The 22,948-nt window shown below is 50.1% G+C and overlaps 1 protein-coding gene across 2 annotated transcripts in view; it reads left to right on the top strand.

Moving 5' to 3' along the window:
• The window catches only part of ADAMTS2 (ADAM metallopeptidase with thrombospondin type 1 motif 2), a 260,395-nt gene that overhangs the window by 197,406 nt on the left and 40,041 nt on the right, over window positions 1-22,948 (top strand). Inside the window, exons 6-11 of one of the 2 annotated variants that reach the window (XM_018051596.1) lie at window positions 4,811-4,967; window positions 8,964-9,069; window positions 9,656-9,799; window positions 10,374-10,506; window positions 11,112-11,225; window positions 15,288-16,287. In XM_018051596.1, coding sequence (XP_017907085.1) covers window positions 4,811-4,967; window positions 8,964-9,069; window positions 9,656-9,799; window positions 10,374-10,506; window positions 11,112-11,225; window positions 15,288-15,380 — 747 coding nt within the window. In that variant the 3' untranslated portion in view covers window positions 15,381-16,287. Of the gene's footprint in view, window positions 1-4,810; window positions 4,968-8,963; window positions 9,070-9,655; window positions 9,800-10,373; window positions 10,507-11,111; window positions 11,226-15,287; window positions 16,288-22,948 lie in introns of those variants that run through there. The other variant, XM_018051595.1, reaches the window with a different exon arrangement.

Genomic DNA, 22,948 nt, shown 5'->3' with positions numbered 1-22,948 from the left:
AGAAGGGAGTGGCAACCCCCTGCAGTATTCTTGCCTAGAAAACTCCCTGGACAGAGGATCCTGGTGGGCTATAATCCATGGAGTCGCAAAGAGTCGGACATGACCGAGCAACTTACACACACACACACACACACACACACACACACACACACACACACACACACACACTTCTTTGTAAAATGTAAAGACTGGCCTGAGAGGTCAGCCTGGTGGCAGCTCTGGGCTCTGTTCTTGCATGCCATGCCCAGGGAGCTGGGGCTGAGGATTGCTGCCCCTGCATTGGGGCATGGGCTTCTTGGCTTGCCAGTTCTTACCACTCCTTATCACCCCAACTTCTTTATCATAACAGGGAAATATTCTTCTGTAACCTTCTAAACTGGCAAACAAAAGACAGATTTGCTTTCCTTTGAGCCAACCTGCCTCACTGACTCACATCACCAGCCTTGGCTTGTGGGCATTGGGTTTGCAACACCCACCCATCACTTCCAATGAGCCCACTCCCTGAGCAGTCAGGCCTCTCTCTGAGCCCCCAGACTGCTTGTTCTCACCTCGTTTCAGCCTTTGGCTCTGTCTCCAACTCCATGCCCTTCTTCCTGTTCTCTGGCCCTGACACCGTGTGTCTTTCTAGTTGGGACTCTTGACTTCTCTTCAAAAACGTGACTAGAGCTTCTCTCCCACTGGCGCTGGACACACTAGCTGAACCCTGCAGCCAGCCAGCCAGTGCACTCGCCTGGGCTTCCCACGAGTCTCCAAGGAGGAAGTCCGCTGCTCGTGGTCTTTCAGCAGCAAGTGACGATAACACAACTCCAGCTGACTTTCGTGGGAGGAGTCACTCAGCATATATGAGACACATCTCTGTTGCAAGCAGGTGCTAGGATGGCGCCCGTGAGCCCACGTCTTGGTGGTCCCTCTCTGCTGTGGTCCTTTCCCTGTGGGCGTGGGCAGCGCCGAGATTCGCCTCTAACTGGACTATGGCTTGTGCCTCGGATATGCACTCTGAGGTCACTCGTGCTGGGGGAGGCAAGCTGCCCTGTGTGACTGCTTTGTGGTGAGGTCCCTGTGAGGTGGCAAGGAGCCCTAGGCCCAGCAGCACGTGAGGAACTGGATTCTGCCAGTAACCACGTGAGTGAGTGTGGGAGTGTGTCCCACCCAGGGGAGTCTTCAGCTGAGACTGCAGCCCCAGTCTCAGTTGCCGGCAATCTCACGGGAGAACCTTGAGTAGAGGACCCCACTGGATTGCCTTTGGATTCCTAACCCAGAAACCATGAGATAACAAGTGTTTGGGTTTTTTCAGATCATGTATGTGTGTGTGTTAGTCACTTAGTTGTGTCTAACTCTTTGCGACCCCCATGGACTGTAGCCCACTGGACTCCTCTGTCCGTGGAATTCTCCAGGCAAGAATATTGGAGTGAGTAGCCATTCCCTTCTCCAGGGGATGTTCCCAACCCATGGATGAAACCAGGGTTTCCTGCATTGCAAGCTGATTCTTTACCATCTGAGCCACCAGGGAAACTCTTTTCAGATTTCCAAACTTTTCAGATCATAAAGTTTGGAAATAACTCATTACGTTGTTATTCATTGTTATTTGCTAAGTCGTATCTGACTCTCTGCAACCCCAGTGGCTGCAGCAAGCCAGGCTTCCCTGTCCTTCACTGTCTCCTGGAGCTTGCTCAAACTCATGTCCATTGAGTCAGTGATGCCATTCAACCATCTCATCCTCTGCCGACCCCTTCTCCTGCCTTCAGTCTTTCCCTGCATCAGAGTCTTCTCGAATGAGTTGGCTCTTCACATCAGGTGGCCAAAGTATTGGAGTTTCAGCTTCAACATCAGTCCTTCCAATGAATATTCAGGACTACTTTCCTTAGGATTGACTGGTTTGATATTCTTGCAGTCCAAGGGACTCTCAAGAGTCTTCTCCAGCACCACATTTTGAAAGCATGAATTCTTCAGCTCTCAGCTTTCTTTATGTTCCAGCTCTCGCATCTGTACATGACTGCTGGAAAAAACCATAGCTTTGACTATATGGATCTTTGTTGGCAAAGTGATGTCTCTGCTTTTTAATAGACTGTCTAGGTTTGTCATAGCTTTTCTTCTAAGGCATCAGCGTCTTTTAATTTCATGGCTGCAGGAGATAATAAACAGGCCTGTGGGCAGCTGGCTTCCAGGCCTGGGTAAGCCACGTGGTGGTGTGAGGACACTGGGAATCAAGCTCTCTCCACCCCAGCCCACACTCTGTTTTGGTTTCTTCCTTCCCTGGAATTCTCTGCCCTGGGGGAAGCTCTAGGCTCATAGTCACACATCTTTCCAACCCCTTAGCCCCAACCATCATGGTGCTGGGAAGGCACTAGGTGGGGTTGTCTGGGCTTGACCTCTCCCACCCCTGAGCCCGAGGTCAGACCCAGATTAACAGAGGAGATCTTTTACCAGAGGGAGATTGGGCTGTTGTTGTCAGAAGAACGCAGGCAAAAGTAACTGTAACCAACCAGGGGCTCGGTCCCCTGATGTTTGGGCTGAGAGCCATGGCCCTGAAGGGACCAAGGTCCTTCTGCTGGAGGTGGCTTAGCAAGGCTCTGGGCTCTCCTGGTTGCTAAGATGGTAAAGAATCTGCCTACGATGCAGGAAAGCCCAGTTCCACCCCTGGAGAAGGGAATGGCTACCCACTCCAGTATTCTTGCCTGGAGAACTCCATGAGCAAGGAGCCTGGCGGGCCACAGTCTGTGGGGCTTGCAAAGACTGGACACAACTGAGTGATCTGCACGTGTCTTGGGCTTCGTGGAGCTGGGGGGTCCCCCTCCCGTGGGGGCTCTGCAGCCATCCTTGATCGAGTGGTGATCAGTGGCCCTTGTGGTCTGGACTGGAGTGGCAATCGTAAGCCCAATGGGGTCCAAACTCAAGCACCAAATCAGATACATCCCTGAAGGTCCCTTCCTTCTCATTCCACCCAAAGTTCCTTCCCTAGAAAGGCGAGTCTTTGACTTGCTTCTCCCTCCAGAGCTGTGGCTTCTCAAGGTTTTCTGGAGGCAGTGATCTCCTGGTAGGGTTTTGGGCTGACCTGCTTGGATGACATACAGATGCCATGACCCCTGCCTTTGCCCCTTCTGTGTCATCTGGGGTGGGCAAGACTGTGCTGCAGAAGCAAACCAGCTCCATGTCCCAGCAGCTTACAGCCACAAAGCCTGATTTCTCACTCACCCTGGTGTCTTCAGTGTGAATTGGCATCGGACTCTGGTCTCATTTTCACTCAAGACCTGGGCGACAGAGCAGCCTGGTTGCTGGTTCCCATGCCAGCCAGGAGAGATCTCCGAAGGCTCTCATGTGGGCAATAAAGTGCTCAGACCAGGAAGAGACACACATCACTTTTGATGGCAACTAATTGGCTGGAGGTAGTCACGTGCTTTCCCAGTCATGGGGAGGGCAGTAATGTGCCTCTCTTCCCCTTTCCCAGCATCCTCTGGGGCTGTCCATCTCCAGGGAATGTTCAGTAGGTCCCAGCCACCAGCTCTCTCGCTCCTATCTGTGACTGACTTCATTAGGACTCACTGAATGCTATTAAACCAAGTATTCTGATCTCTCAGGAGCAACTGGCTCTGTGCTTAGGGCGTGGGAACTGGTCCACCGTCTTGTAAACCCTTGACTCGGGTAAGTCGCGGGATGCCTGGCAATGATGGACCTTCCCTGGCCTTCACTCATTCTTCCACCTTCTGCAACGTGCTGGCTTATGAACAGTACCCTATAAATACACCCCCAGTCCATTCTACTTACACACACAAAGGGAAGTATGTGACTGTGCTTGTTGGATTTGTTTATGCAAGAGAAGAGGAAAAATGCATGCTTTCTGGTCTACCGAGGAATGCATAGCTCTGCTTTATGGACAGGTTTGCCTAGAGGGAGCCGCTTTGATGGTAGGAGTGTGTGGTGAGAGCGGAAACCAGAATGCCTGCTGTGAGGACTGTGGAGAGAAAAGGGGTGAGTGCAGCTTGTGAGACCTGATTCTGAGGTGATAATGGTGTGTCTTTCATTTGGAGAGGGAGTTTAGGGAAGTGGATGGAATATAGACTTTCGGTTTTAGGCTTCTGAGCTGTGTGACCTGGGGCAAGTTACTTGGCCTCTCTGAGCCTCAGTTTCTTGCCTTTCTGGGTAACTGTGAAAGCTGAGTAAGAGAGTGAATACCAATGCCGTGAGGCAGACTGGCCTGCGATACTGCCAGTCTGGTGGCCAGCCTTGGCTAGCAGGCATGTGTCCTGATACGTGGAAGGTGGTTGCTCCCGGTGGCGTCCTGTCCATTGGTCCTGCGGGAATTACCCCGTGGTCCTGTTCCTTATGTGGCTCCTTCACTGTGTGTACTGCAGAATTTTCCCCTCCCTTGTGTTGTTTTCTGCAAAGAGCTTCTATCAAGGGGGAAACACAGGGTTCCTTTCTTTTTCTCTGGGCTTGTAGCCATGTTGGGAGTTCTGTCTTCCCTGTCCCAGGTCCTGCCGAGGTCCACTACACTGGCCAGAGCTTGCCCAGAGCAGGTGCCAAGTAGGATGCATGGGCCTTGGAGGTGGGGTGGGCTGAATGGACCCTTTGAGGCTTTGAGGCCTCAGCGTTTTGTTCCTGTGTCTCGCCTGAAATCATGCAGTGACTGTGTGGAAGCGCAGGCAGGTCTGTGTGGCCAGGGATCTTTTCCACCACTCTGGAGAATGGAGCCACATGGGAGGGAGTCCTTGAGAGGCCACCGGGGCCAGGTCCCCAGTCTACGGGGTCTGCTCAACTCCTCTCCGGACCGCCAGACACCAATCCGTCTCTGTTGTCTCTCCTGCCCCTGCAGTCCATGAGCCTCATTGAGATTGGGAACCCCTCTCAGAGTCTGGAGAATGTTTGCCGCTGGGCCTACCTCCAGCAGAAGCCAGACACTGATCACGACGAGTACCACGATCACGCCATATTCCTCACACGGCAGGACTTTGGGCCCTCGGGCATGCAAGGTGAGTCTCGGGCCTGCGGGGGCAGAGAAAGGAGGGCGGCTGCACGTGAGTGCCTGACCCTGCCAGGCCACCCCAGCAGCCTTGGCCTGGGATGGGAGGGGTATCTGGGCAAGGGGGTAAGTGCTGAGAAGGGTGTCTGGGTTGAGGGTAAGTGCTAGTCTCCTCCTGGCTCTTCAAAACTACTAGGAACTCTGACATGTCCCCCAGGAAACTGTGTCTCCCTGGGGACAGGGAAGATCAAAGGGAATGAAATGGGCAGAGTCTGGGGCTGGCAGCCCAGGGGCCAGACAAGCTCTGAGGCTGGGCTTCGGTTGTTTGCTTCCTCCGTGCGTGCTTGCCAAGCCACTTCAGTCGTGTCCCACTCTTTTGCGACCCCATGGACTGTAGCCCACCCAGCTCCTCTGTCTATGGGATTCTCCAGGCAAGAATACTGGAGGAGTTACCGTGCCCTCCTCCAGGGATTCTTCCCTACTCAGGGATTGAACCCGTATTGAAGCCCTTGCTTCCTCCAACTTTCGTAAAACAAATTTGAATAAATTTTCAATCTTGAAAAGATAAGGAACTTTACTTAAAAATTCAAACTATATAAGACCGACAGATCCAAAAGGAAAAACTGACAAGTCTACAATCACAGTTGAAGATCTCACACAGCGCATGTTAGATAAAATAAGTGAAATAAGACAGAGAAGAATATATACTCAGGACTCCACTTATTTCAGGCTTGGAAGTGGGCAAAACTGATCTGTGGTGTCAACAGTCGGGAGAGTGGGCAGAAGGGAGGGAGTTGCTGTTGGAACCGAGGAGAGGCTTCTGCAGTGTGGGGACAGTTGTATTTCTTGGTCGGGGGGTGGCTGCACAGGGGTGATCACTTGTGCCTCCTGGCTGGTGTTGGTGCCTCTCCACTGTGAGAGGTTGCTCGCTCCCCTTCAAGCCCGTCTGTGTGGCCAGCTGACGGAGCCCTCTGTCGCCCTTTGTCAGAGTGAGAGCTCTAACGGGGAGCAGAAACCAACACAACTTTTACATTAAGTGACTTATTCTTCATTTAAAAATGTGAAAGGACAGCCAAGAATTACCAGATATTAAAAAAAAAAAGGAAAGGATGAAAAAGATGGACTGAGATGTAAAATAAAGTTAAAAAGCTAACTCCAGAGGAAACAGAAAATTTAGAGAAGGGAAAAGTACATTTTTATAAAGTCATATCTCCAGAATGTTTGAGGAAATATATCTGTAAACCCAGAACAGGCTACAAAGAAGAATCAGAGGAAAAAAAAAAAAGGGTTTTCATTAAAGATTTGATGGTGTTGACTAAAAAATTAAATGTCCAACCTGAAAGTTATGTGTGTGTGTGTGTATATGTGTTTTAATTCATCGGAAATGTTTAGTACTTCCGTCCTGGGGGATAGCATCTCAAGTAACCCTGGGAGAACTGAGCTGCTCTGAGGAGGCGAGGGGGGCTAGGATATGTAGGAGTTTTGCAACAAAGAGCAGCTAATAAGACAAAGCTTAATGTTAATTGAAGAAAACAAAAATCTCAAGGTAAGGAATTCAGTGCTTTTCTATGTGTGGGAAGATACAGGAGCCTGGGCTCACTGAAATCATTCCTTCGCTATGCGTCTCAGCCATCTGGGGCCAGCACCCAGTGTTTTCCCATCCTGAGTTTCCTCGGGGCTCACCAGCTCGCCATCCATGAAGGCTGCAACAAAGGATGCTGTGACATCCTTTCTTTACCGATATGGCAGCAATATCGCATTTCTCAGTGGGTGAAATGGAAAATTCAAAAGCTGAAATAAAATGTCAAGGGCACCCAAAAAGATCGAAATATGAGCGAAAAATTGATGTAGAGGCGCAATCCAGGAAGAACACTGTGTCTATCTACAAGGATTTCTGGAAAGAAAATAATAGCAAAGTGAACTAAGAATGGAGGATATAAAGGAAAAATATAGATACATTTTCAAATCTTCAAATCCTAAATGTTTCTGTAATGCTAGCGTGGGTGAATGAGAAATACACAGACTGAGGCACGTATTCATATGCAGGCTTTGATACAAAGGTCAAAGAGAAGACCATGAAGCTTTGCCCTGGCACTGATTCAAGAACAAGCATCTCAAAATCTGCAGAGCAAAAAAATACTTTAAGACACATATTTTCCTGTTTATTAGAAGGGAAATAGACAGTGGAAATAGACATTTCTCTTGGAATACGTTGCCTAGGATCTCTCCATGGGGTCTCAGATGAATGAGGCTCAGTGGGGGGACAGTCCGGGCTTCTAACTTTCTGGGTCTTGCTGACTTAAAAAAGTACATGACCTGAGAGTTGCGAGTTAAGTTTTGTTTGGGGTGAAATGAGGCCTGTAGCCTGGAGACAGCATTTCAGATAGCTCCGAGAAACGGCTCCAAAGAGGTAGGGGGGAAGGTCAGTAACTTGTGATTTTAGTGAAAAGAGAACACACGCAATCAAGTGCGTATGTTTTTGCAGAAGGTTTCTGCTGGTCTCTTGAGAATTCCTGTTAGTCATGAGGAGCGGACATCACCATGAAGGAATTTAGTGCTTTTCTAGTTACAGGGAGATTCAAGAATTGAGCTCATAAAATTGGCCCCTGAAAATAAGTATCTGAAGACCTGTCCTGCCAGTTTTTCCCAGAGCACAGAGCGCCTCATCCCTGATCTCCACCCTGAACCCCTTTTAGGGGTTGTTGAAGCAGCTGCAGTGACACCTGATTTAACTATGGGCAGATGGCAAGTGCCCATGGCGATGCTGATTTGCGGCTGACAGCCTCTAGGATGCCCAGGTCTTTAAACAGAGGCCTTGCCTGGCGCACAGTTCTGCACACACTTCTGTGTCTCACCCAGCGGCAAGTGGTGAGGCCCCACTGTCTGGATTTCCTCCATCTTGGGTGGGATCATTGTGCCCTCCCGTCACTCTCCCTGTCCCCGTGGGCGGGAACGTGGTCCTTCCCTGGGGGCGTCTTAAGACTCCCTGTGATCAGGCTCAGCCCAGTCAGGGGGCATCATCCTTCCGCAGACCAGTCACATCACAGGGTGGCCTTCCCACCTTCCTGCTCAGGGGGTTCAGTTTCCTGCCTCAACCCTGCCCTCTCTCCCTGTGAGACTCCCTTCCCTACTTCTTCCTTGGACCACACGCTGTAACTGGGCAGGCAAAACCCACTGTGTCTCCTCACTGTGACCTGTTAATTCAGTGGCTCTTCAGAAGCCCTTGGTGGGTTGAGCGGTGGCTGGAGGGTGTGTGGCCTCTCACGTCAGAGGTTAGCCTACTGCGGCTGTCCTTCCCCCTCTGATCCCCATTCTCCACCTCTGGGGGTGCCTTGCCCAGGACAGACCGCTGGACCCCTCAGCAGGAATGTGGTTCGGAATCTGCCCAGTCAGAGCGCAGGGTTCCTGGGCCAAGGGCTCCAAGAGCCTCATCACCTGTGACTGGCCTGCCTCCCCGTCTCCGTGGTCAGTCTCCCTGCACAGCTCCGTGGGGCAGCACAGCACTGCCCTGATCAGCTTGGGCCCACCCTCCCTGCAGCCATCTGTGCACTGTGGGAAAGGGTCCAGCTGAGGTCTCAGAGGCCCCAGGGAGGCCCCGAGGGAGCGGCTCAGCGTGTGGTGCCAGGCACCAGGGCCAGAGTGCCAACAGCCCAGGAAGCAAGCTGCAGCCTCGGGGACCGAAAGGCCACTCAGCCAAGTGGGGAAGGACAGTGGGAGGTGGCCTGAAAGAGAACAGTGGGCAGGAGGCTACCAAGGTGGCAGGAGGCTACCAAGGTGGCAGAAAGCCTTGGCAGATAAGACCTGGACACGGGAAACTGAGCTGGCAGCAGGGTGGCTGCTGATGGGCAGGGCTGAGGCCCGCTTCCCCGGGGCAGGGAACTGGTTTCGAGCTGTGCCAGCCTTGAGGGCCGTTGGCTGTGTCCGTTTGCTCTGGTGATGCCAGGGCATGATGGGGTCTGGGCCCCTCTGCGTGGAGAGGGCTCTGAGCCCCCTTTGTCTCTCCCAGGCTATGCTCCTGTCACTGGGATGTGCCACCCGGTCCGCAGCTGCACCCTGAACCACGAGGACGGCTTCTCCTCCGCGTTCGTGGTGGCCCACGAGACTGGCCATGTGTAAGTGGCCTCAGCAGGCCCTGCTGTCTGAGGCAGGTTGGGGCTCGAGGGGCCCCGCTTCTCCTCTGCGCCCTGAGAGGGACACTCCCTGGACGACAAACCCCTTGGATGTGATGTCCTGGCCCACTTTCCACCGAGGGCCAGGCAGCAGCCGGGGGCTGCCCACCCATTATGCCATCGAAGCACTTGGGCAGGAGGGTCTTCTCACCCAGTTCTGTAGATGAGGGTGCGAGGGAGCCTCCCCCAGGAACAGAGAGCTGGAGCTCGGGTGTGCGTGCTGCTGGTGTGTAGGGAGGGTGGTGGGCGCCTCCACCCCCACTGCTTTCTCATGCCACAGCGCTCTGCCTTGGGGACAGGACCCCGCAGGGCCTGCCGCTGGATGCTGTCCCCTCAGAGCGCCCCGGCTCTAAAATCCAGCTGGGAGGAAACGGGTACCACCTGGCTCAGGGCCGACCAGGCCAGCCAAGGGCGAGGGGAGTCAGCTCAGGGAGGTCGGGGTCCCCTCCCAGCGTCTGGAGGGGGTGGGGCTGACAGGTGAGTGTGGCCGGGTGAGGGTCTAGGGAGGCTGCCCTGGCTCCTCTCACAGGCTGGGCATGGAGCACGACGGGCAGGGCAACCGCTGCGGCGACGAGGTGCGGCTGGGCAGCATCATGGCGCCCCTGGTGCAGGCGGCCTTCCATCGCTTCCACTGGTCCCGCTGCAGCCAGCAGGAGCTGAGCCGCTACCTGCAGTGAGTACACCCTGTCCCCTGGGGAGGAGCCGGGGGCGCTGCACTCAGGCCTAGCAGGGCGCCTCCTGCCCCAAGTGCAAAGCAGGGGAGAGGGGGACAGCAGTACTGGTTGGGGGGTCCCACTGTTGGGGGCTAAGTTTTGGATGGAAAGTGGTTACAACCACTCCACCTTTAATGGATGCCTAGTCCATGGGGTCGCTACGAGTTGGACACGACTGAGCGACTTCACTTTCACTTTTCACTTTCATGCATTGGAGAAGGAAATGGCAACCCGCTCCAGTGTTCTTGCCTGGAGAATCCCAGGGATGGGGGAGCCTGGTGGGCTGCCGTCTATGGGGTCGCAGAGAGTCGGACACGACTGAGGTGACTTAGCACAGGGCCCAGCCAAGCCAGGTCCTGCCTAACCATGCCAAGGAAAAGAGGCGCAACAGGAAGCTAAAACAACACAGCCTTAGGGCTGGGGTGTGCAAGCAGGCCCACCGCCAAGGCTCCAGGAGGGGCCTCAACTGCCACCTGGTCTGGGCAGCCCGGTCCTGCTGCAGGCAGCTTGTGGTGCCCCCGTGTCCCCTCACAGCTCCTACGACTGCCTGCGGGATGACCCCTTCACCCACGACTGGCCGGCGCTGCCCCAGCTCCCCGGGCTGCACTACTCCATGAACGAGCAGTGCCGTTTCGACTTTGGCCTTGGTTACATGATGTGCACCGCGGTGAGTGTCGGAGCCCGGGACACCTGCAAGGACTGAGCGGGAGCTTAGCCCAGACCCGCCTGGTCTCCCGGGAGGTGGCTGGGGTCGGGGTGGCTCCCCGGGACAGGGTGGAGCGGCCCTCTAAACATCAGGTTCTCCCCACACCTACTGCCATATATCCAGTGGGTGCCCCGTGCTCTCCTGGCTGGTCCAGACGTGGCTTCGGGAGGGATTGAGGCAGTGGAGTGTTCAGCCGGGGAACAGCGACTGCTCATGAGATGCCTGCTTGGGCCAAAGGAATGCCAACCAGCCTTCATGCCAAGCACACTGGTGCCCAGCTGGCTCCATGAGAGGTCCAGGCTCCATGAAAGGTGTAGCCACCAAGGTCTGCAGGCTCGGGAGGCCTAGCAGCCTCCAGGGATGTGAGGCGCTGTCCCTGCGTCGTGTACAGTCGTGAAGCATGAAGTACCCCCGAAATCCTCACAGCACCAGAACCACACAGAGCTCAGGGCAACACCCAGGCCTGTCCTGGGCAGCCGTGCACGAGAGCCCCGGGGTGACGGGGGCAGCCCCGCAAGGCCCCTGCAGTGGGAGGTGGCCTGCCAGCTGCCGCTGCTCTCTTCCAGTTCCGGACCTTCGACCCGTGCAAACAGCTGTGGTGCAGCCACCCTGAAAACCCCTACTTTTGCAAGACAAAGAAGGGGCCGCCCCTGGATGGGACCATGTGTGCGCCTGGCAAGGTGAGTCAGGGCAGAGGGCAGACACGGACACGCACAGCTCTCCAGGGCAGATCCTGCAGGGCCTTGGAGTGGGGCCGGGGTCATCTCAGGGGACCCCTGCCTCCCTCCTAGTAACCCCACTCTCCACTCTCCAGAGCTCCTGCCCTCTGAACCTCTCATACACTCTTCCTTCTGTCGGAGGGAACCTGATGTCTCAGAGCTCCTCCATGTGCATCAAGCCCCATTGTGGGAATCCTCTCTTCTAAGGACCAGTTTTGGGGTTCTGGAAGCCTTCCATACCCCCTGCACACTGTGGGTGCCCACATCACCTCATCCTGACACCAATATTGGCCAACATTCCGGTGGGCCTGGGATCCTCGGGCCCGGCATCAGGCTTGGCCTTTTTACCCCCTAGCACATTGCTGTTTGGTCCCTGGTGGGCACACTTGTCCCTTGAGGTAGCTGGATGGCCACCTACCAGTTCCTGCCTGCTACCCCAGGCCCACTTCCCACTTTCCGTGGAGGCAGTAAGACAAAGGGCTTCTTCTTCCAGCCCAAATTCTGGGCCTGATTCTCATTGTTATTCAGTTGCTAAGTCATCAACTCTTTGTGACCCCATGGACTGCAACACACCAGGCTTCCCTGTCCTTCACCATCTCCCTGAGTTTGTTCATGTCCATTGAGTTGGTGATGCCATCCAACCATCTCATCCCCTGTCATCCCCTTCTCCTCCTGCCTTCAATCTTTCCCAGCATCAGAATGCTTTCTAGTGAGTTGGCTCTTTGCATCAGGTGGTCAAAGTGTTGGAGCTTCAGTTTCAACATCAGTCCTTCCAATGAATATTCAGGGTTGATTTCTTTTAGGATGGACTGGTTGGATCTCCTTGCAGTCCAAAGGACTCTCAAGAGTCCTCCAACACCACAGTTCAAAACCATCAATTCTTCAGCGCTCAGCTTCCTTTATAGTCCAGCTCTCATGTCCATACGTAACTACTGGAAAAACCATAGCTTTGACTATACAGACCTTTGTCAGCAAAATGATGTCTCTGCTTTGTCCCTGTTGATGTCTCAGATGTCTCTGACAAACTGTCTAGACTGGTCATAGCTTTTCTTCCAAAGAGCAAGCATCTTTTAATTTTATGGCTGCACTCACCATCTACAGTGGTTTTGGAGCCCAAGAAAATAAAATTGTCACTGTTTCCACTTTTTCCCCTTCTGTTTGACATGAAGTGATGGGACCAGATGCTATGATCTTGGTTTTTCACACTCCCACTCCTTATGCAGACAAGCCCAGGAGAGTTCAGCCCAGGGAAGACTGCAGACACAGCAGGATCCTGTGAGGTCCAGGAGAGGACTCCAGTGTCCCCTAGTGTTAGGCCTAGAAAGACACCCAAACCACCTGGGCCTGAGGTTTCTGCACCACAGGTTTTAAATTCTGCTTTATTTTAGTCCCTGGCAGAGCTTGTTAGAGATATGGATTTCCAGGTCCATCCCGAAGATGTTGATTTGGGATAAGGTTTGAGAATTATTTTGTTTGGTTCTTTATTTGTAAGATTATGTTAAAATCCTACATAATATAAAATTCATCACTTAAATCACTCTCAGTGGCTTTTAGGACTTTCACAGAGTTGTGCAAGTCACTGTACACTACTGTAGTTTCCAGAACTTCTCATCACCCCAGAAAGAGGCCTCACGAACCAGTGACTCCCGGTTATTGTCCCCCTCCAGCTCCTGGAAACTACTAACCTGCCTTCTCTGTCTGTGGATTTGCCTATTTTGGAGTTTCCTATAAGTGGAATGACATAATATGTGCCTTTTGTGTCTGACTTTTTTTCACTTAGCATCATAACTTCAAAGATCATCTGTGTTATTGTGGATATCAGGGCTTCATTTCTTTTTTTATGGCCAAATGGCATTCCGCTATATGGATATACCACATTTGTTTACCATTTGGTGGGCATGTGGGCTTTTTCTACCTTCTGGTATCTGTGAATAGTGAATGAACATTCACGTGTATGTTTTTGTTAGAACACTTGGGAATTGGTGTTTTTAAGAGGCATCCAGGTGATTCAGCTGTGCTCGTAGACTAGACGTTGCAAATGGGATGTTGTTAGTAATACTCCAGGGACCTAATAATGCCAGAATGGACCTCATAGCCTTTTTCTCCGTGGGACCTCAATGGAGAAGACAAGGACCCCAAACCTTTTGCCATAACCCCAGGGGGGAGCTCAGTAAATGCTGAGCTGGAGAATGAGACGAGCTTGGCATGGAGCCCTACCCCAATCTGCCCCTCCACGTCCAGCCTTGGGCTGGAGAGAAGGAGTGGGAGCAGACACTGTGTGGTGTGCTCATCCGTGGTCAGGGGGTGGTGGTAGGTCTTTCCCACAGGAATATTGGCCACAGCCAAATGTGGGCCTGAGAGTGCTTGATCACCAGCTTACTGGCCCACTTCCCCTTGGCGGGATGGTGAGGAAGGGGGCAGGTGTGGCCAAAGCACCCTTTTGCATGGAAAGTGCTGACCCAGTGATGACTTCACTGTTTTTGCCGGTAGGACCCTCAGTTTATTTAGCCCAGTCGTGCTGATTGAGGGGGCCCTCGGGCTTAGCTCAGCCTGCCTTGGTTCACGAGGAGCACAGGGAGAAAGCTGAGCTGGACCAGGGATTCCTGGTGTGTGTGGAGTGGGTGCAGGGGCAAAGTGGGGGAGTGGCACCTCCCAGGGCTCCATCAGAATCCTTGTGAGTTTGTACGTTTCAGTGTCTTACTTATGGCAGTGTAATCTTATATCTGGAAAGCAGTCATCCTTTATCTCTCCCTTTCCTCTAAGAGCAGCCACCAGGCCCAGGAGAGAAGGTAGTGAGGAGGGAGCAGGGTAACATCTAGGCAGGCTGGAGAAATAGCAGGTCATCTGGGGAAGCAGGGCTGTGCCAGGCTCAGCTGTCCCTTTCTGTCCCTTGCTGCATGCCTCCCCGCCAGACACCAGGCAGGAGGTCACATGGCATTCAGGCCCTTCCTGGTCTCCTCACTGTCCACAGTGGGTCATCCCAAGCACATCGTCCTCTCCTGCACCTGCCATTTCCCAGAGACAGAACCATGTGTGTTTATTCCATCCATAGAGATGACCTGGAAAGAGGGATTAAACCTACAGCTGAGCCACCTGCATCCTTTGCCCCCGGTTTCATGACTTGTTCCTCGTCTGCCTGGGTTGCACACTGTAGAGCGGATGGGAAAGTGAGGTCAGGTGGAGAGGATGGGCAGTGAGCAATGAGGGGCTGTGGGCACGTAGCTTTCTTACAGAATCAGGAGTTCTGAGCAGGCACATTTGGCTGAGAAGGGAGAGCTGAGCTTATTGTTCTTGGAAGAGATGTGTGCAGTGGACCTGGGGATTAGGCTGGTTAGTCACCTCAGCTTCACATCCATCCACCCACCCATCCATCCATCCATATGTCAGGCTTGCTTTTCCATCGGGTGTCACTGTCTCCAGTGGTTGGCCATGAATGTGACAAGGCGGCAGTGACGTGATGGTGAGCAGTTCAGCCAAAGCCCGGAGAGATATGGGACCAGTGCTCCAAGTAGGGGGAATCTCCTTGGGTGGGAGCAAGGGGAAGATGGCTGGGGAGGGTGGTTGAGAGGAGCACGGTATTTTAAAATGTAATGTACTAAGGGAAAAGTTGAAGTGTGCTAAGGCCAACAAATCAAGAGAGTTGTCATTGAAAAGATAGTTCTTCAAAAATCCCAAGGAAGTTTGCGGGGAGGAGTGGTCAGTCTCACAGGAAAGCTCCAGGATGAGTTGGAGAGCAGGGTGGGGGGTGGGGGGAGGGACTGCGTTTGGAGAGAAAGAAATGCCAAAAGCAAGGCGAACAGGATTAGGATCGGCTGGTGGGAATCATTTCAGTGGGCTCTGGGGCATCGGGCTGCCCCTAGTTGTCTAGTACCTGATTGGGCTTGGAGTGATTAGGATGGGGGATGGTGGCCTGGAATTTAGGAGCGCTGATGAAGGAGGAGGCTGTGGGGGGGTATGTGTGCTCTGGATTGATTAGTTTGCACTTGAAAATTACCCTGTGGATGAGTTGTTTACTATCTCTAGGAGCTGGTTAACCCTAGGAGGGGAAGTCCCTCCAGGGTCAGCAAGACCCAGATGCCAAAGCGTCAGAATCCGGAAAACGAAAGACACAGTTGACACGCATGGCTCCCCAGGAGACAAACGATGGCGGCAGAGAGGCAGGGACTGCTTGACCTGAAGATGACTCTTCCTGAGCACGGGTCATATCCTGCCCTGTCCAGGTTGCTGGAGACTTGGCTCAGATCTGCTCTCAGACAGGAGGTCCCTGGGGTCACACAGGGATGGCCTTCATCCCCTGGAGGCAAGGTCAGGCCAGGCACAGAGGGTCCCCCCAGATGCCTCTACTCTGCAGGCTGGGTTAGTGGGCTCGCCGTGCCCTCCTTGCCCGAGCCAGGGTACAGACCCAACTGGGTCAAGATGGCTCCTGCATCCGAGTGTCCTGGCAGAAGAGAGTCCTTCCTGTCTCACATTCACCTGCAGTGTCTTGGGAACAACACTCACCCTAAGTTGTCATGGATTCAGGACTGTTTCAGAAGCATGTGCCACAGTGCTTATCCAATGCAGAGGCCCCATGAGGCCCGTGTCTTGCTGCACAGTTGAGGACTGGCAGGCAGGCAGAACTGTAGGGATCGCCCAGGGTCGGGGCGTGGGAGTTTAAGCCCGCCCTCCCTCCCCACTGTGTGACCTTGAGCCATCCTGTCCCCCCTTGGGCGAGTCACCTAAGTGTCCAAGTCAATTATCTTCACATCACAGGCTCCTGGCAATGGCACCAGCTCAGGACATGCTGGTGGGTGGAGAACGGAAACCCAGGACCACAGTGGTTCAGAAATGCTAAATGCGCACTTCCTGAAAAGAACAGTCTGCCTTTCAGGCTTCCAGACCAACCTGGCGGTGTTCCTGGCCCTGCTGAAGTGCACCAGTGCTCTCCATGGTGCTTATCCAGAGAGGCAGGTCACGTTTGTTCATGGGTATGTGTGGCTCCAATTCACTCATGACGTGTGACTTTGTGCTTTTAAAGGTTTAAGCCCTTCTACTGGATGAAATATTTATAAGCATTTAAACATATGTTTATAAAACATTTTAATACTATTAAACGTTTCTTTCATGATAACACTGAGGCATCAGAGTTTAAAACTGTTCGTTTGCTTTGCTTGTACTCTCAAGTGTTCACAGTTATCCAGAAAGAAATAGACCAAAATATCAGAGGGACAGCTTCTAGGTTGTGGAATTCAGGATGATTTTTCTGTCTTTCTGCCTTGTTTTCATATTTCCTATAATGTGTATGAATTGCCTCTCTGCATCTGGACCCAAGTTTGTGGAGGAGGTGGTCCACCACACCATGGGCCTGTGGCATGTCCTGAGTTGTCCCATGCCTAGCTCCCCATTTACAAGGTGAAGACCAGTTAGTCCAGTGGGGACGAGGGACCACCACGTGGCCTCCTCCTTGTCCTTGGTCCCTGTGGCCATCAGTGATTTAGAGGCTGGGCCCCATCACAGCTTCAGAGGTGCCAGGACCCTTCCCACCCTCGTTGTCCTAGTCAGGTGGGGCAGAAATACCTGAGACTAAGGTGACTTAGGCAGCAGGCATTTATTCCTGACACGTCTGGAGGCTGGAAGTCTGAGAGCAGGGTGTCGGCATGGTCTTACGTTTTCACGACTATAATCAATTAGGGCCACTTCTTTCTGCTTTCACTCCTCCTTCCCCTTTGATACACTTCTCCTGTCGGCTGACATTAAAGCAGCCACAGGTGTTTTGTGGCTTTGGCGAAGGAGAAATTGGATTTGGGGTGTATTTATTGGCTTATTTATATGGTTTGGGGATTCCCCAGGTGGAGCAAGGGGTAAAGAACGTGCCCGCCAATGCAGGAGGCATAAAAGATGCAGGTTCGATCCCTGGGTCAGGATGATCTCCTGGAGGAGGGCCTGGCAACCCACTCCAGTGTTCTTGCCTGGAGAATCCCATGGACAGAGGCGCCTGGGGGCCACAGTCCATGGGGTCACAAAGAGTCGGACACGCCTGAAGCAACTGAGCACGCGTGCATGTGGCTTTTAGTGCTTTATATCTACAGCTAGGTTGTTGATTCTGTCAAGGTATAATTTTGGCTTCTAGAAATACTCTTACTGCCTCTGCACCGACTCACCCAAGGTCATTGAAGAATACGTGCTATATTCAGCACAGCCTTCTCAAGTGATTGCAGACAAGGGGCCTCAACTATGCTAGAGGTTGTGATTGCTCCTGTGTTTGCAATGGTTTGTTTCCTTTTGGTGTTGTCTTGTAGTTGGGACTACGAACACAGATCCAATTTGGAGAGTTCTTTGAAAATGCTAAGTTTAACAAGATGATTTGTTTCTTGAAAAACTGCCCAGACCTCCAAACATATGTATTACAAAGCATAACGGGCATTAAAAATAATTTTCAAACACCAGGAGAGAAACTTGAATGCAGACAGAACACGCAAAATTTGCTCAAAATGATGATAAAGCTGTTACCAGTTAAACTGATATTTTGAAAATTTTGGCTTACAATAAAGTAAGGGAGAGATGAAAGACTTCTGATATCAGTTGCTCAGTCGTGTCTCACTCTTTGCAACCCCATAGACTGCAGCACGCCAGGCCTCCCTGTTCATCACCAGCTCCTGGAGCTTGCTCAAACTCACGTCCATCAAGTCGGTGATGCCATCCAACCATCTCATCCTCTGTTGTCCCCTTCTCCTCCTATCCTCAATCTTTCCCAGCATCAGGGTCTTTTCAAATGAGTCAGTTCTTCACATCAGATGGACAAATTATCAGAGCTTCAGCTTCAGCATCAGTCCTTCCAATGAATATTTAGGACCAATTTCCTTTAGAATTGACTGGTTTGATCTCCTTGCAGTCCAAGGGACTCTCAAGAGTCTTCTCCAACACCACAGTTCAAAAGCATCAATTCTTCGGAGCTCAGTTTTCTTTATGGTCCAACTCTCACATCCATACATGGCTACTAGAAAAACCATAACTCTTGACTAGTCGGACCTTTGTGGGTAATGCTCTGCTTTTTAATATGCTAGGTTTATCATAGCTTTTCTTCCAAGGAGCAAGCATCTTTTCATTTCATGGCTGCAGTCAACACCTGCAGTGATTTGGGAGCCCAAGAAACTAAAGTCTGTCACTGTTTCCACTGTTTCTCCATCTATTTGCCATGAAGTGATGGGGCTGGATGCCATGATCTTCGTTTTTTGAATGTTGAGTTTTAAGCCAACTTTTTCACTCTCCTCTTTCACTTTCATCAAGAGGCTCTTTAGTTCTTCGCTTTCTGCCATAAGGGTGGTGTCATCTGCATATCTCAGGTCATTGATATTTCTCCCAGCAATCTTGATTCCAGCTTGTGCTTCGTCCAGCCTGGCATTTTGCATGATGTATTCTGCATATAAGTTAAATAAGCAGGGTGACAATATACAGCCTTGACATTTTCCTTTCCCAATTTAGAACCAGTCTGTTGTTCCATGTCTGGTTCTAACTGTTGCTTCTTGACCTGCATACATATTTCTCAGGAGGCAGGTAAGGTGATCTGGTATTCCTATCTCTTCAAGAATTTTCCACAGTTTGTTGTGATCACACAATCAAAGACTTTAGCATAGTCAGTGAAGAAGAAGTAGATATTTTTCTGGAATTCTTTTGCTTTTTCTGTGATCTAATGGATGTTGGCAATTTGACCTCTGGTTTTTCTGCCTTTTCTAAATCCAGCTTGAACATCTGGAAGTTGATGGTTCACGTACTTGTTGAAGCCTAGCTTGGAGAATTTTGAGATGAGTGCAACTGTGCTGTAGTTCGATATGTATTAATATACCTTCTTTTATCATTTTTAAATTATTTATTAAATAAAACTCAGGTAAAAATCCATGGAAAATATATAAAGATTTAAAATGAGTGAAGAAATCAGTAGAAATAAATCTGACTTCAAAAGTTTAATTATAACTGAAAAGTTTCAGATCAGACTGAAGCAGTCATTCATTAGGAGGAAAAGAAAAATATTCAAGAGAAGTAAGTAACAGACAGGCTCTTGAAGTGTTTGACAATGCAATTAACAAAGAGGAGTGAATCTGATGAACACATTGGAAAAGCATTTAAACTTCTTTCTGATTTTGACGTGAAATGTTGACAACATCAAAGACAATGTAAAGCTCAGAATATTGCCTCTACAGTAAAATTGTTGACAGCAACAGTTACTGAGTTGCAATCTAAAAAGCATTTTAAATCAGTTTCTGACCAAGAAAACATCAAACACCCTGAAACCCACATCCAGAAGCACACCAGATGGCAGTTTCTCCTAATTTGGTCATCTAAATATTCGTATAGCATCACCAATGACTACTCTAAATTGCTGAAAATTAAAAAATAGTTCTCTCAACATGCTAGAGGAAGTGTTGGCAAGCTAGAGCACACACACCAATTCTACCTGCCTCCGGTTTTATTTTCCCGTGACAGTTTTATAAAGATGTGACTCACATTTAAATTGCCTCATCTGAAATGTACAATTCAGCGGTTTTCGCTGTATTCCTGGAGTGGCACAACCATTACAACATGACTCACCCCCTCCTCCTCAATCCTAGGCAATCACTACTTTGTGTCTCCTTAGAGTTGCCTCTTCCGAATATTTCACATAAATGGCTTTGTACAATATGTGGCCTTTTTGGACTGGCTTCATTCAATGAGCATAATGTTTTCAAGCTTCATCCGTGTTATACCATTTGTCACTACTTTATTCTTTTTTATTGCTCGGTTATAATCTGCTGTATATATACACTGTTTTTTAATCTATCAATGTATTAGTTGATGGACATTGAGCTGTTAACTAGTTTTTAGCTGTTATAAGAAATGCCGCTGAAAACATTTGTGTACAAGTTATTCTATGGATGCATCATTTTTCTTGAATATGTGTCTAGGAGTAGAATTGTTGGTTCTTGCGGTAACGCTATGTTTAACATTTTGAGAAACTGCCAAACTAGTTCCCAAAGCAGCTGTACCTTTTTACATTCCTACTAACAATTTCTCTACATCCTCACCAAAAGTTATTACCTGTGTTTTTATTATAACCATCCCAGTGGATGTGAAGTATTATCTCATTGTGGTTTTGAGCACCTTTTCATGAGTATAATGACAGCTTGTATGTATGTTTTTTGGACAAATGTCTATTCATTATCACCTTTGCTTATATTTAATTGAGTTATCTTTTTATTATCAAGTTATAATCATTCTTTATTCATTCTATATGCTGGATACAAATCCCTTATCAGACTGCTCAGGTAAATGGCTTGCAAATATTTTCTCCTATTATTGTCTTTTCACTTTCATGTTAGTATCATTTGATGCATAAAAGTTTTTAATTTTGGTGAAGCCTAATGTAGATATACATTAGCGTGGGCGGCTGCGACCGTTGCACTTAGCGCAGGCGGCTGTGACGCCTAGAGGCGCTACCCCATGTACGAGGTCAGGGGCAGAAGCCGGGAGGACCCCATGCCCGAGGGGCGGTGGCCAAGAAGAGGTACCCTACGTCTGAGGTCAGGGGCAGTGGCCGAGAGTGCCAGGCTGTGACGGTGCAGGAAGGGCCGAGAGGAGCTACCCCAGTCCAAGGTCAGGGGCGGTGGCCGGGAGGAGCAACCGCATGCCCAAGGAGTGGTGGCTGCACAGGCGCAGGAGGGCTGAAAGGAGCTACTCCACGTTCAAGGTCAGGAGGGGCAGCAGTGAGGAGATACCCCTCATCCAAGGTAAGGGGCAGCGGCTGCACTTTGCTGGAGCAGCAGTGAAGAGATACCCCACGTGCAAGGTAAGTGAAACCCAAGTAAGATGGTAGGTGTTGCAAGAGGGCATCAGAGGGCAAACACACTGAAACCATACTCACAGAAAACTAGTCAATCTAATCACACAAGGACCACAGCCTTGTCTAACTCAGTGAAACCAAGCCATGCCTGTGAGGCCATCCAAGACGGGCAGGTCATGGCGGAGAGGTCTGACAGAATGTGGGCCACTGGAGAAGGGAATGGCAAACCACTTCAGTATTCTTGCCTTGAGAACCCCATGAACAGTATGAAAAGGCAAAATGATAGGATACTGAAAGAGGAACTCCCCAGGTCGGTAGGTGCCCAATACGCTGCTGGAGATCAGTGGAGAAATAACTCCAGAAAGAATGAAGGGATGGAGCCAAAGCAAAAGCAATACCCAGCTGTGGATGTGACTGGTGATAGAAGCAAGGTTTGATGCTGTAAAGAGCAATATTGCATAGGAACCTGGAATGTCAGGTCCATGAATCAAGGAAAATTGGAAGTGGTCAAACAAGAGATGGCAAGAGTGAACGTCGACATTCTAGGAATCAGTGAACTAAAATGGACTGGAATGGGTGAATTTAACTCAGATGACCATTATATCTACTACTGTGGGCAGGAATCCCTCAGAAGAAATGGAGTAGCCATCATGGTCAACAAAAGAGTCTGAAATGCAGTACTTGGATGCAATCTCAAAAACCACAGAATCATCTCTGTTCATTTAAAAGGCAAACCATTCAGTATCACAGTAACCCAAGTCTATGCCCCAACCAGTAACACTGAAGAAGCTGAAGTTGAATGGTTCTATGAAGACCTACAAGGCCTTTTAGAACTAACATCCAAAAAAGATGGCCTTTTCATTATAGGAGACTGGAATGCAAAAGTAGGAAGTCAAGAAACACCTGGAGTAACAGGCAAATTTGGCCTTGGAATACGGAATGAAGCAGGGCAAAGACTAATAGAGTTTTGCCAAGAAAATGCACTGGTCATAGCAAACACCCTCTTCCAACAACACAAGAGAAGGCTTTACACATGGACATCACCAGATGGTCAACACCGAAATCAGGTTGATTATATTCTTCGCAGCCAAAGATGGAGAAGCTCTATACAGTCAACAAAAACAAGACCAGGAGCTGACTGTGGCTCAGATCAAGAACTCCTTATTGCCAAATTCAGACTTAAATTGAAGAAAGTAGGGAAAACCACTAGACCATTCAGGTATGACCTAAATCAAATCCCTTATGATTATACAGTGGAAGTGAGAAATAGATTTAAGGGACTAGATCTGATAGAGTGCCTGATGAACTATGGATGGAGGTTTGTGACATTGTATAGAAGACAGGGATCAAGAAAAGAAATTGAAAAGAAATGCAAAAAAGCAAAATGGCTGTCTGGGAAGGCCTTACAAATAGCTGTGAAAAAAAGAGAAGCAAAGAGCAAAGGAGAAAAGGAATGATATAAGCATCTGAATGCAGAGTTCCAAAGAATAGCAAGAAGAGATAGAAAGCCTTCCTCAGGGATCAAGGCAAAGAAATAGAGGAAAACAACAGAATGGGAAAGACTAGAGATCTCTTCAAGAAAACTAGATACCAAGGGAATATTTCATGCAAAGATGGGTTTGATAAAGGACAGAAATGGTATGGACCTAACAGAAGCAGAAGATATTAAGAAGAGGTTGGTGGAATACACAGAAGAACTATACAAGAAAGATCTTCATGACCCAAATAATCACGATGGTGTGATCACTCACCTAGAGCCAGACATCCTGGAATGTGAAGTCAAGTGGGCCTTAGAAAGCATCACTACAAGCATGGCTAGTGGAGGTGATGGAATTCCAGTTGAGCTATTTCAAGTCCTGAAAGATGATGCTGTGAAAGTGCTGCACTCAAT

Source organism: Capra hircus, chromosome 7 (genome assembly GCF_001704415.2).
Source record: "Capra hircus breed San Clemente chromosome 7, ASM170441v1, whole genome shotgun sequence".
Taxonomy (NCBI): Eukaryota; Metazoa; Chordata; class Mammalia; order Artiodactyla; family Bovidae; genus Capra; species Capra hircus.
This window is presented reverse-complemented; position numbering and strand designations above follow the sequence as displayed.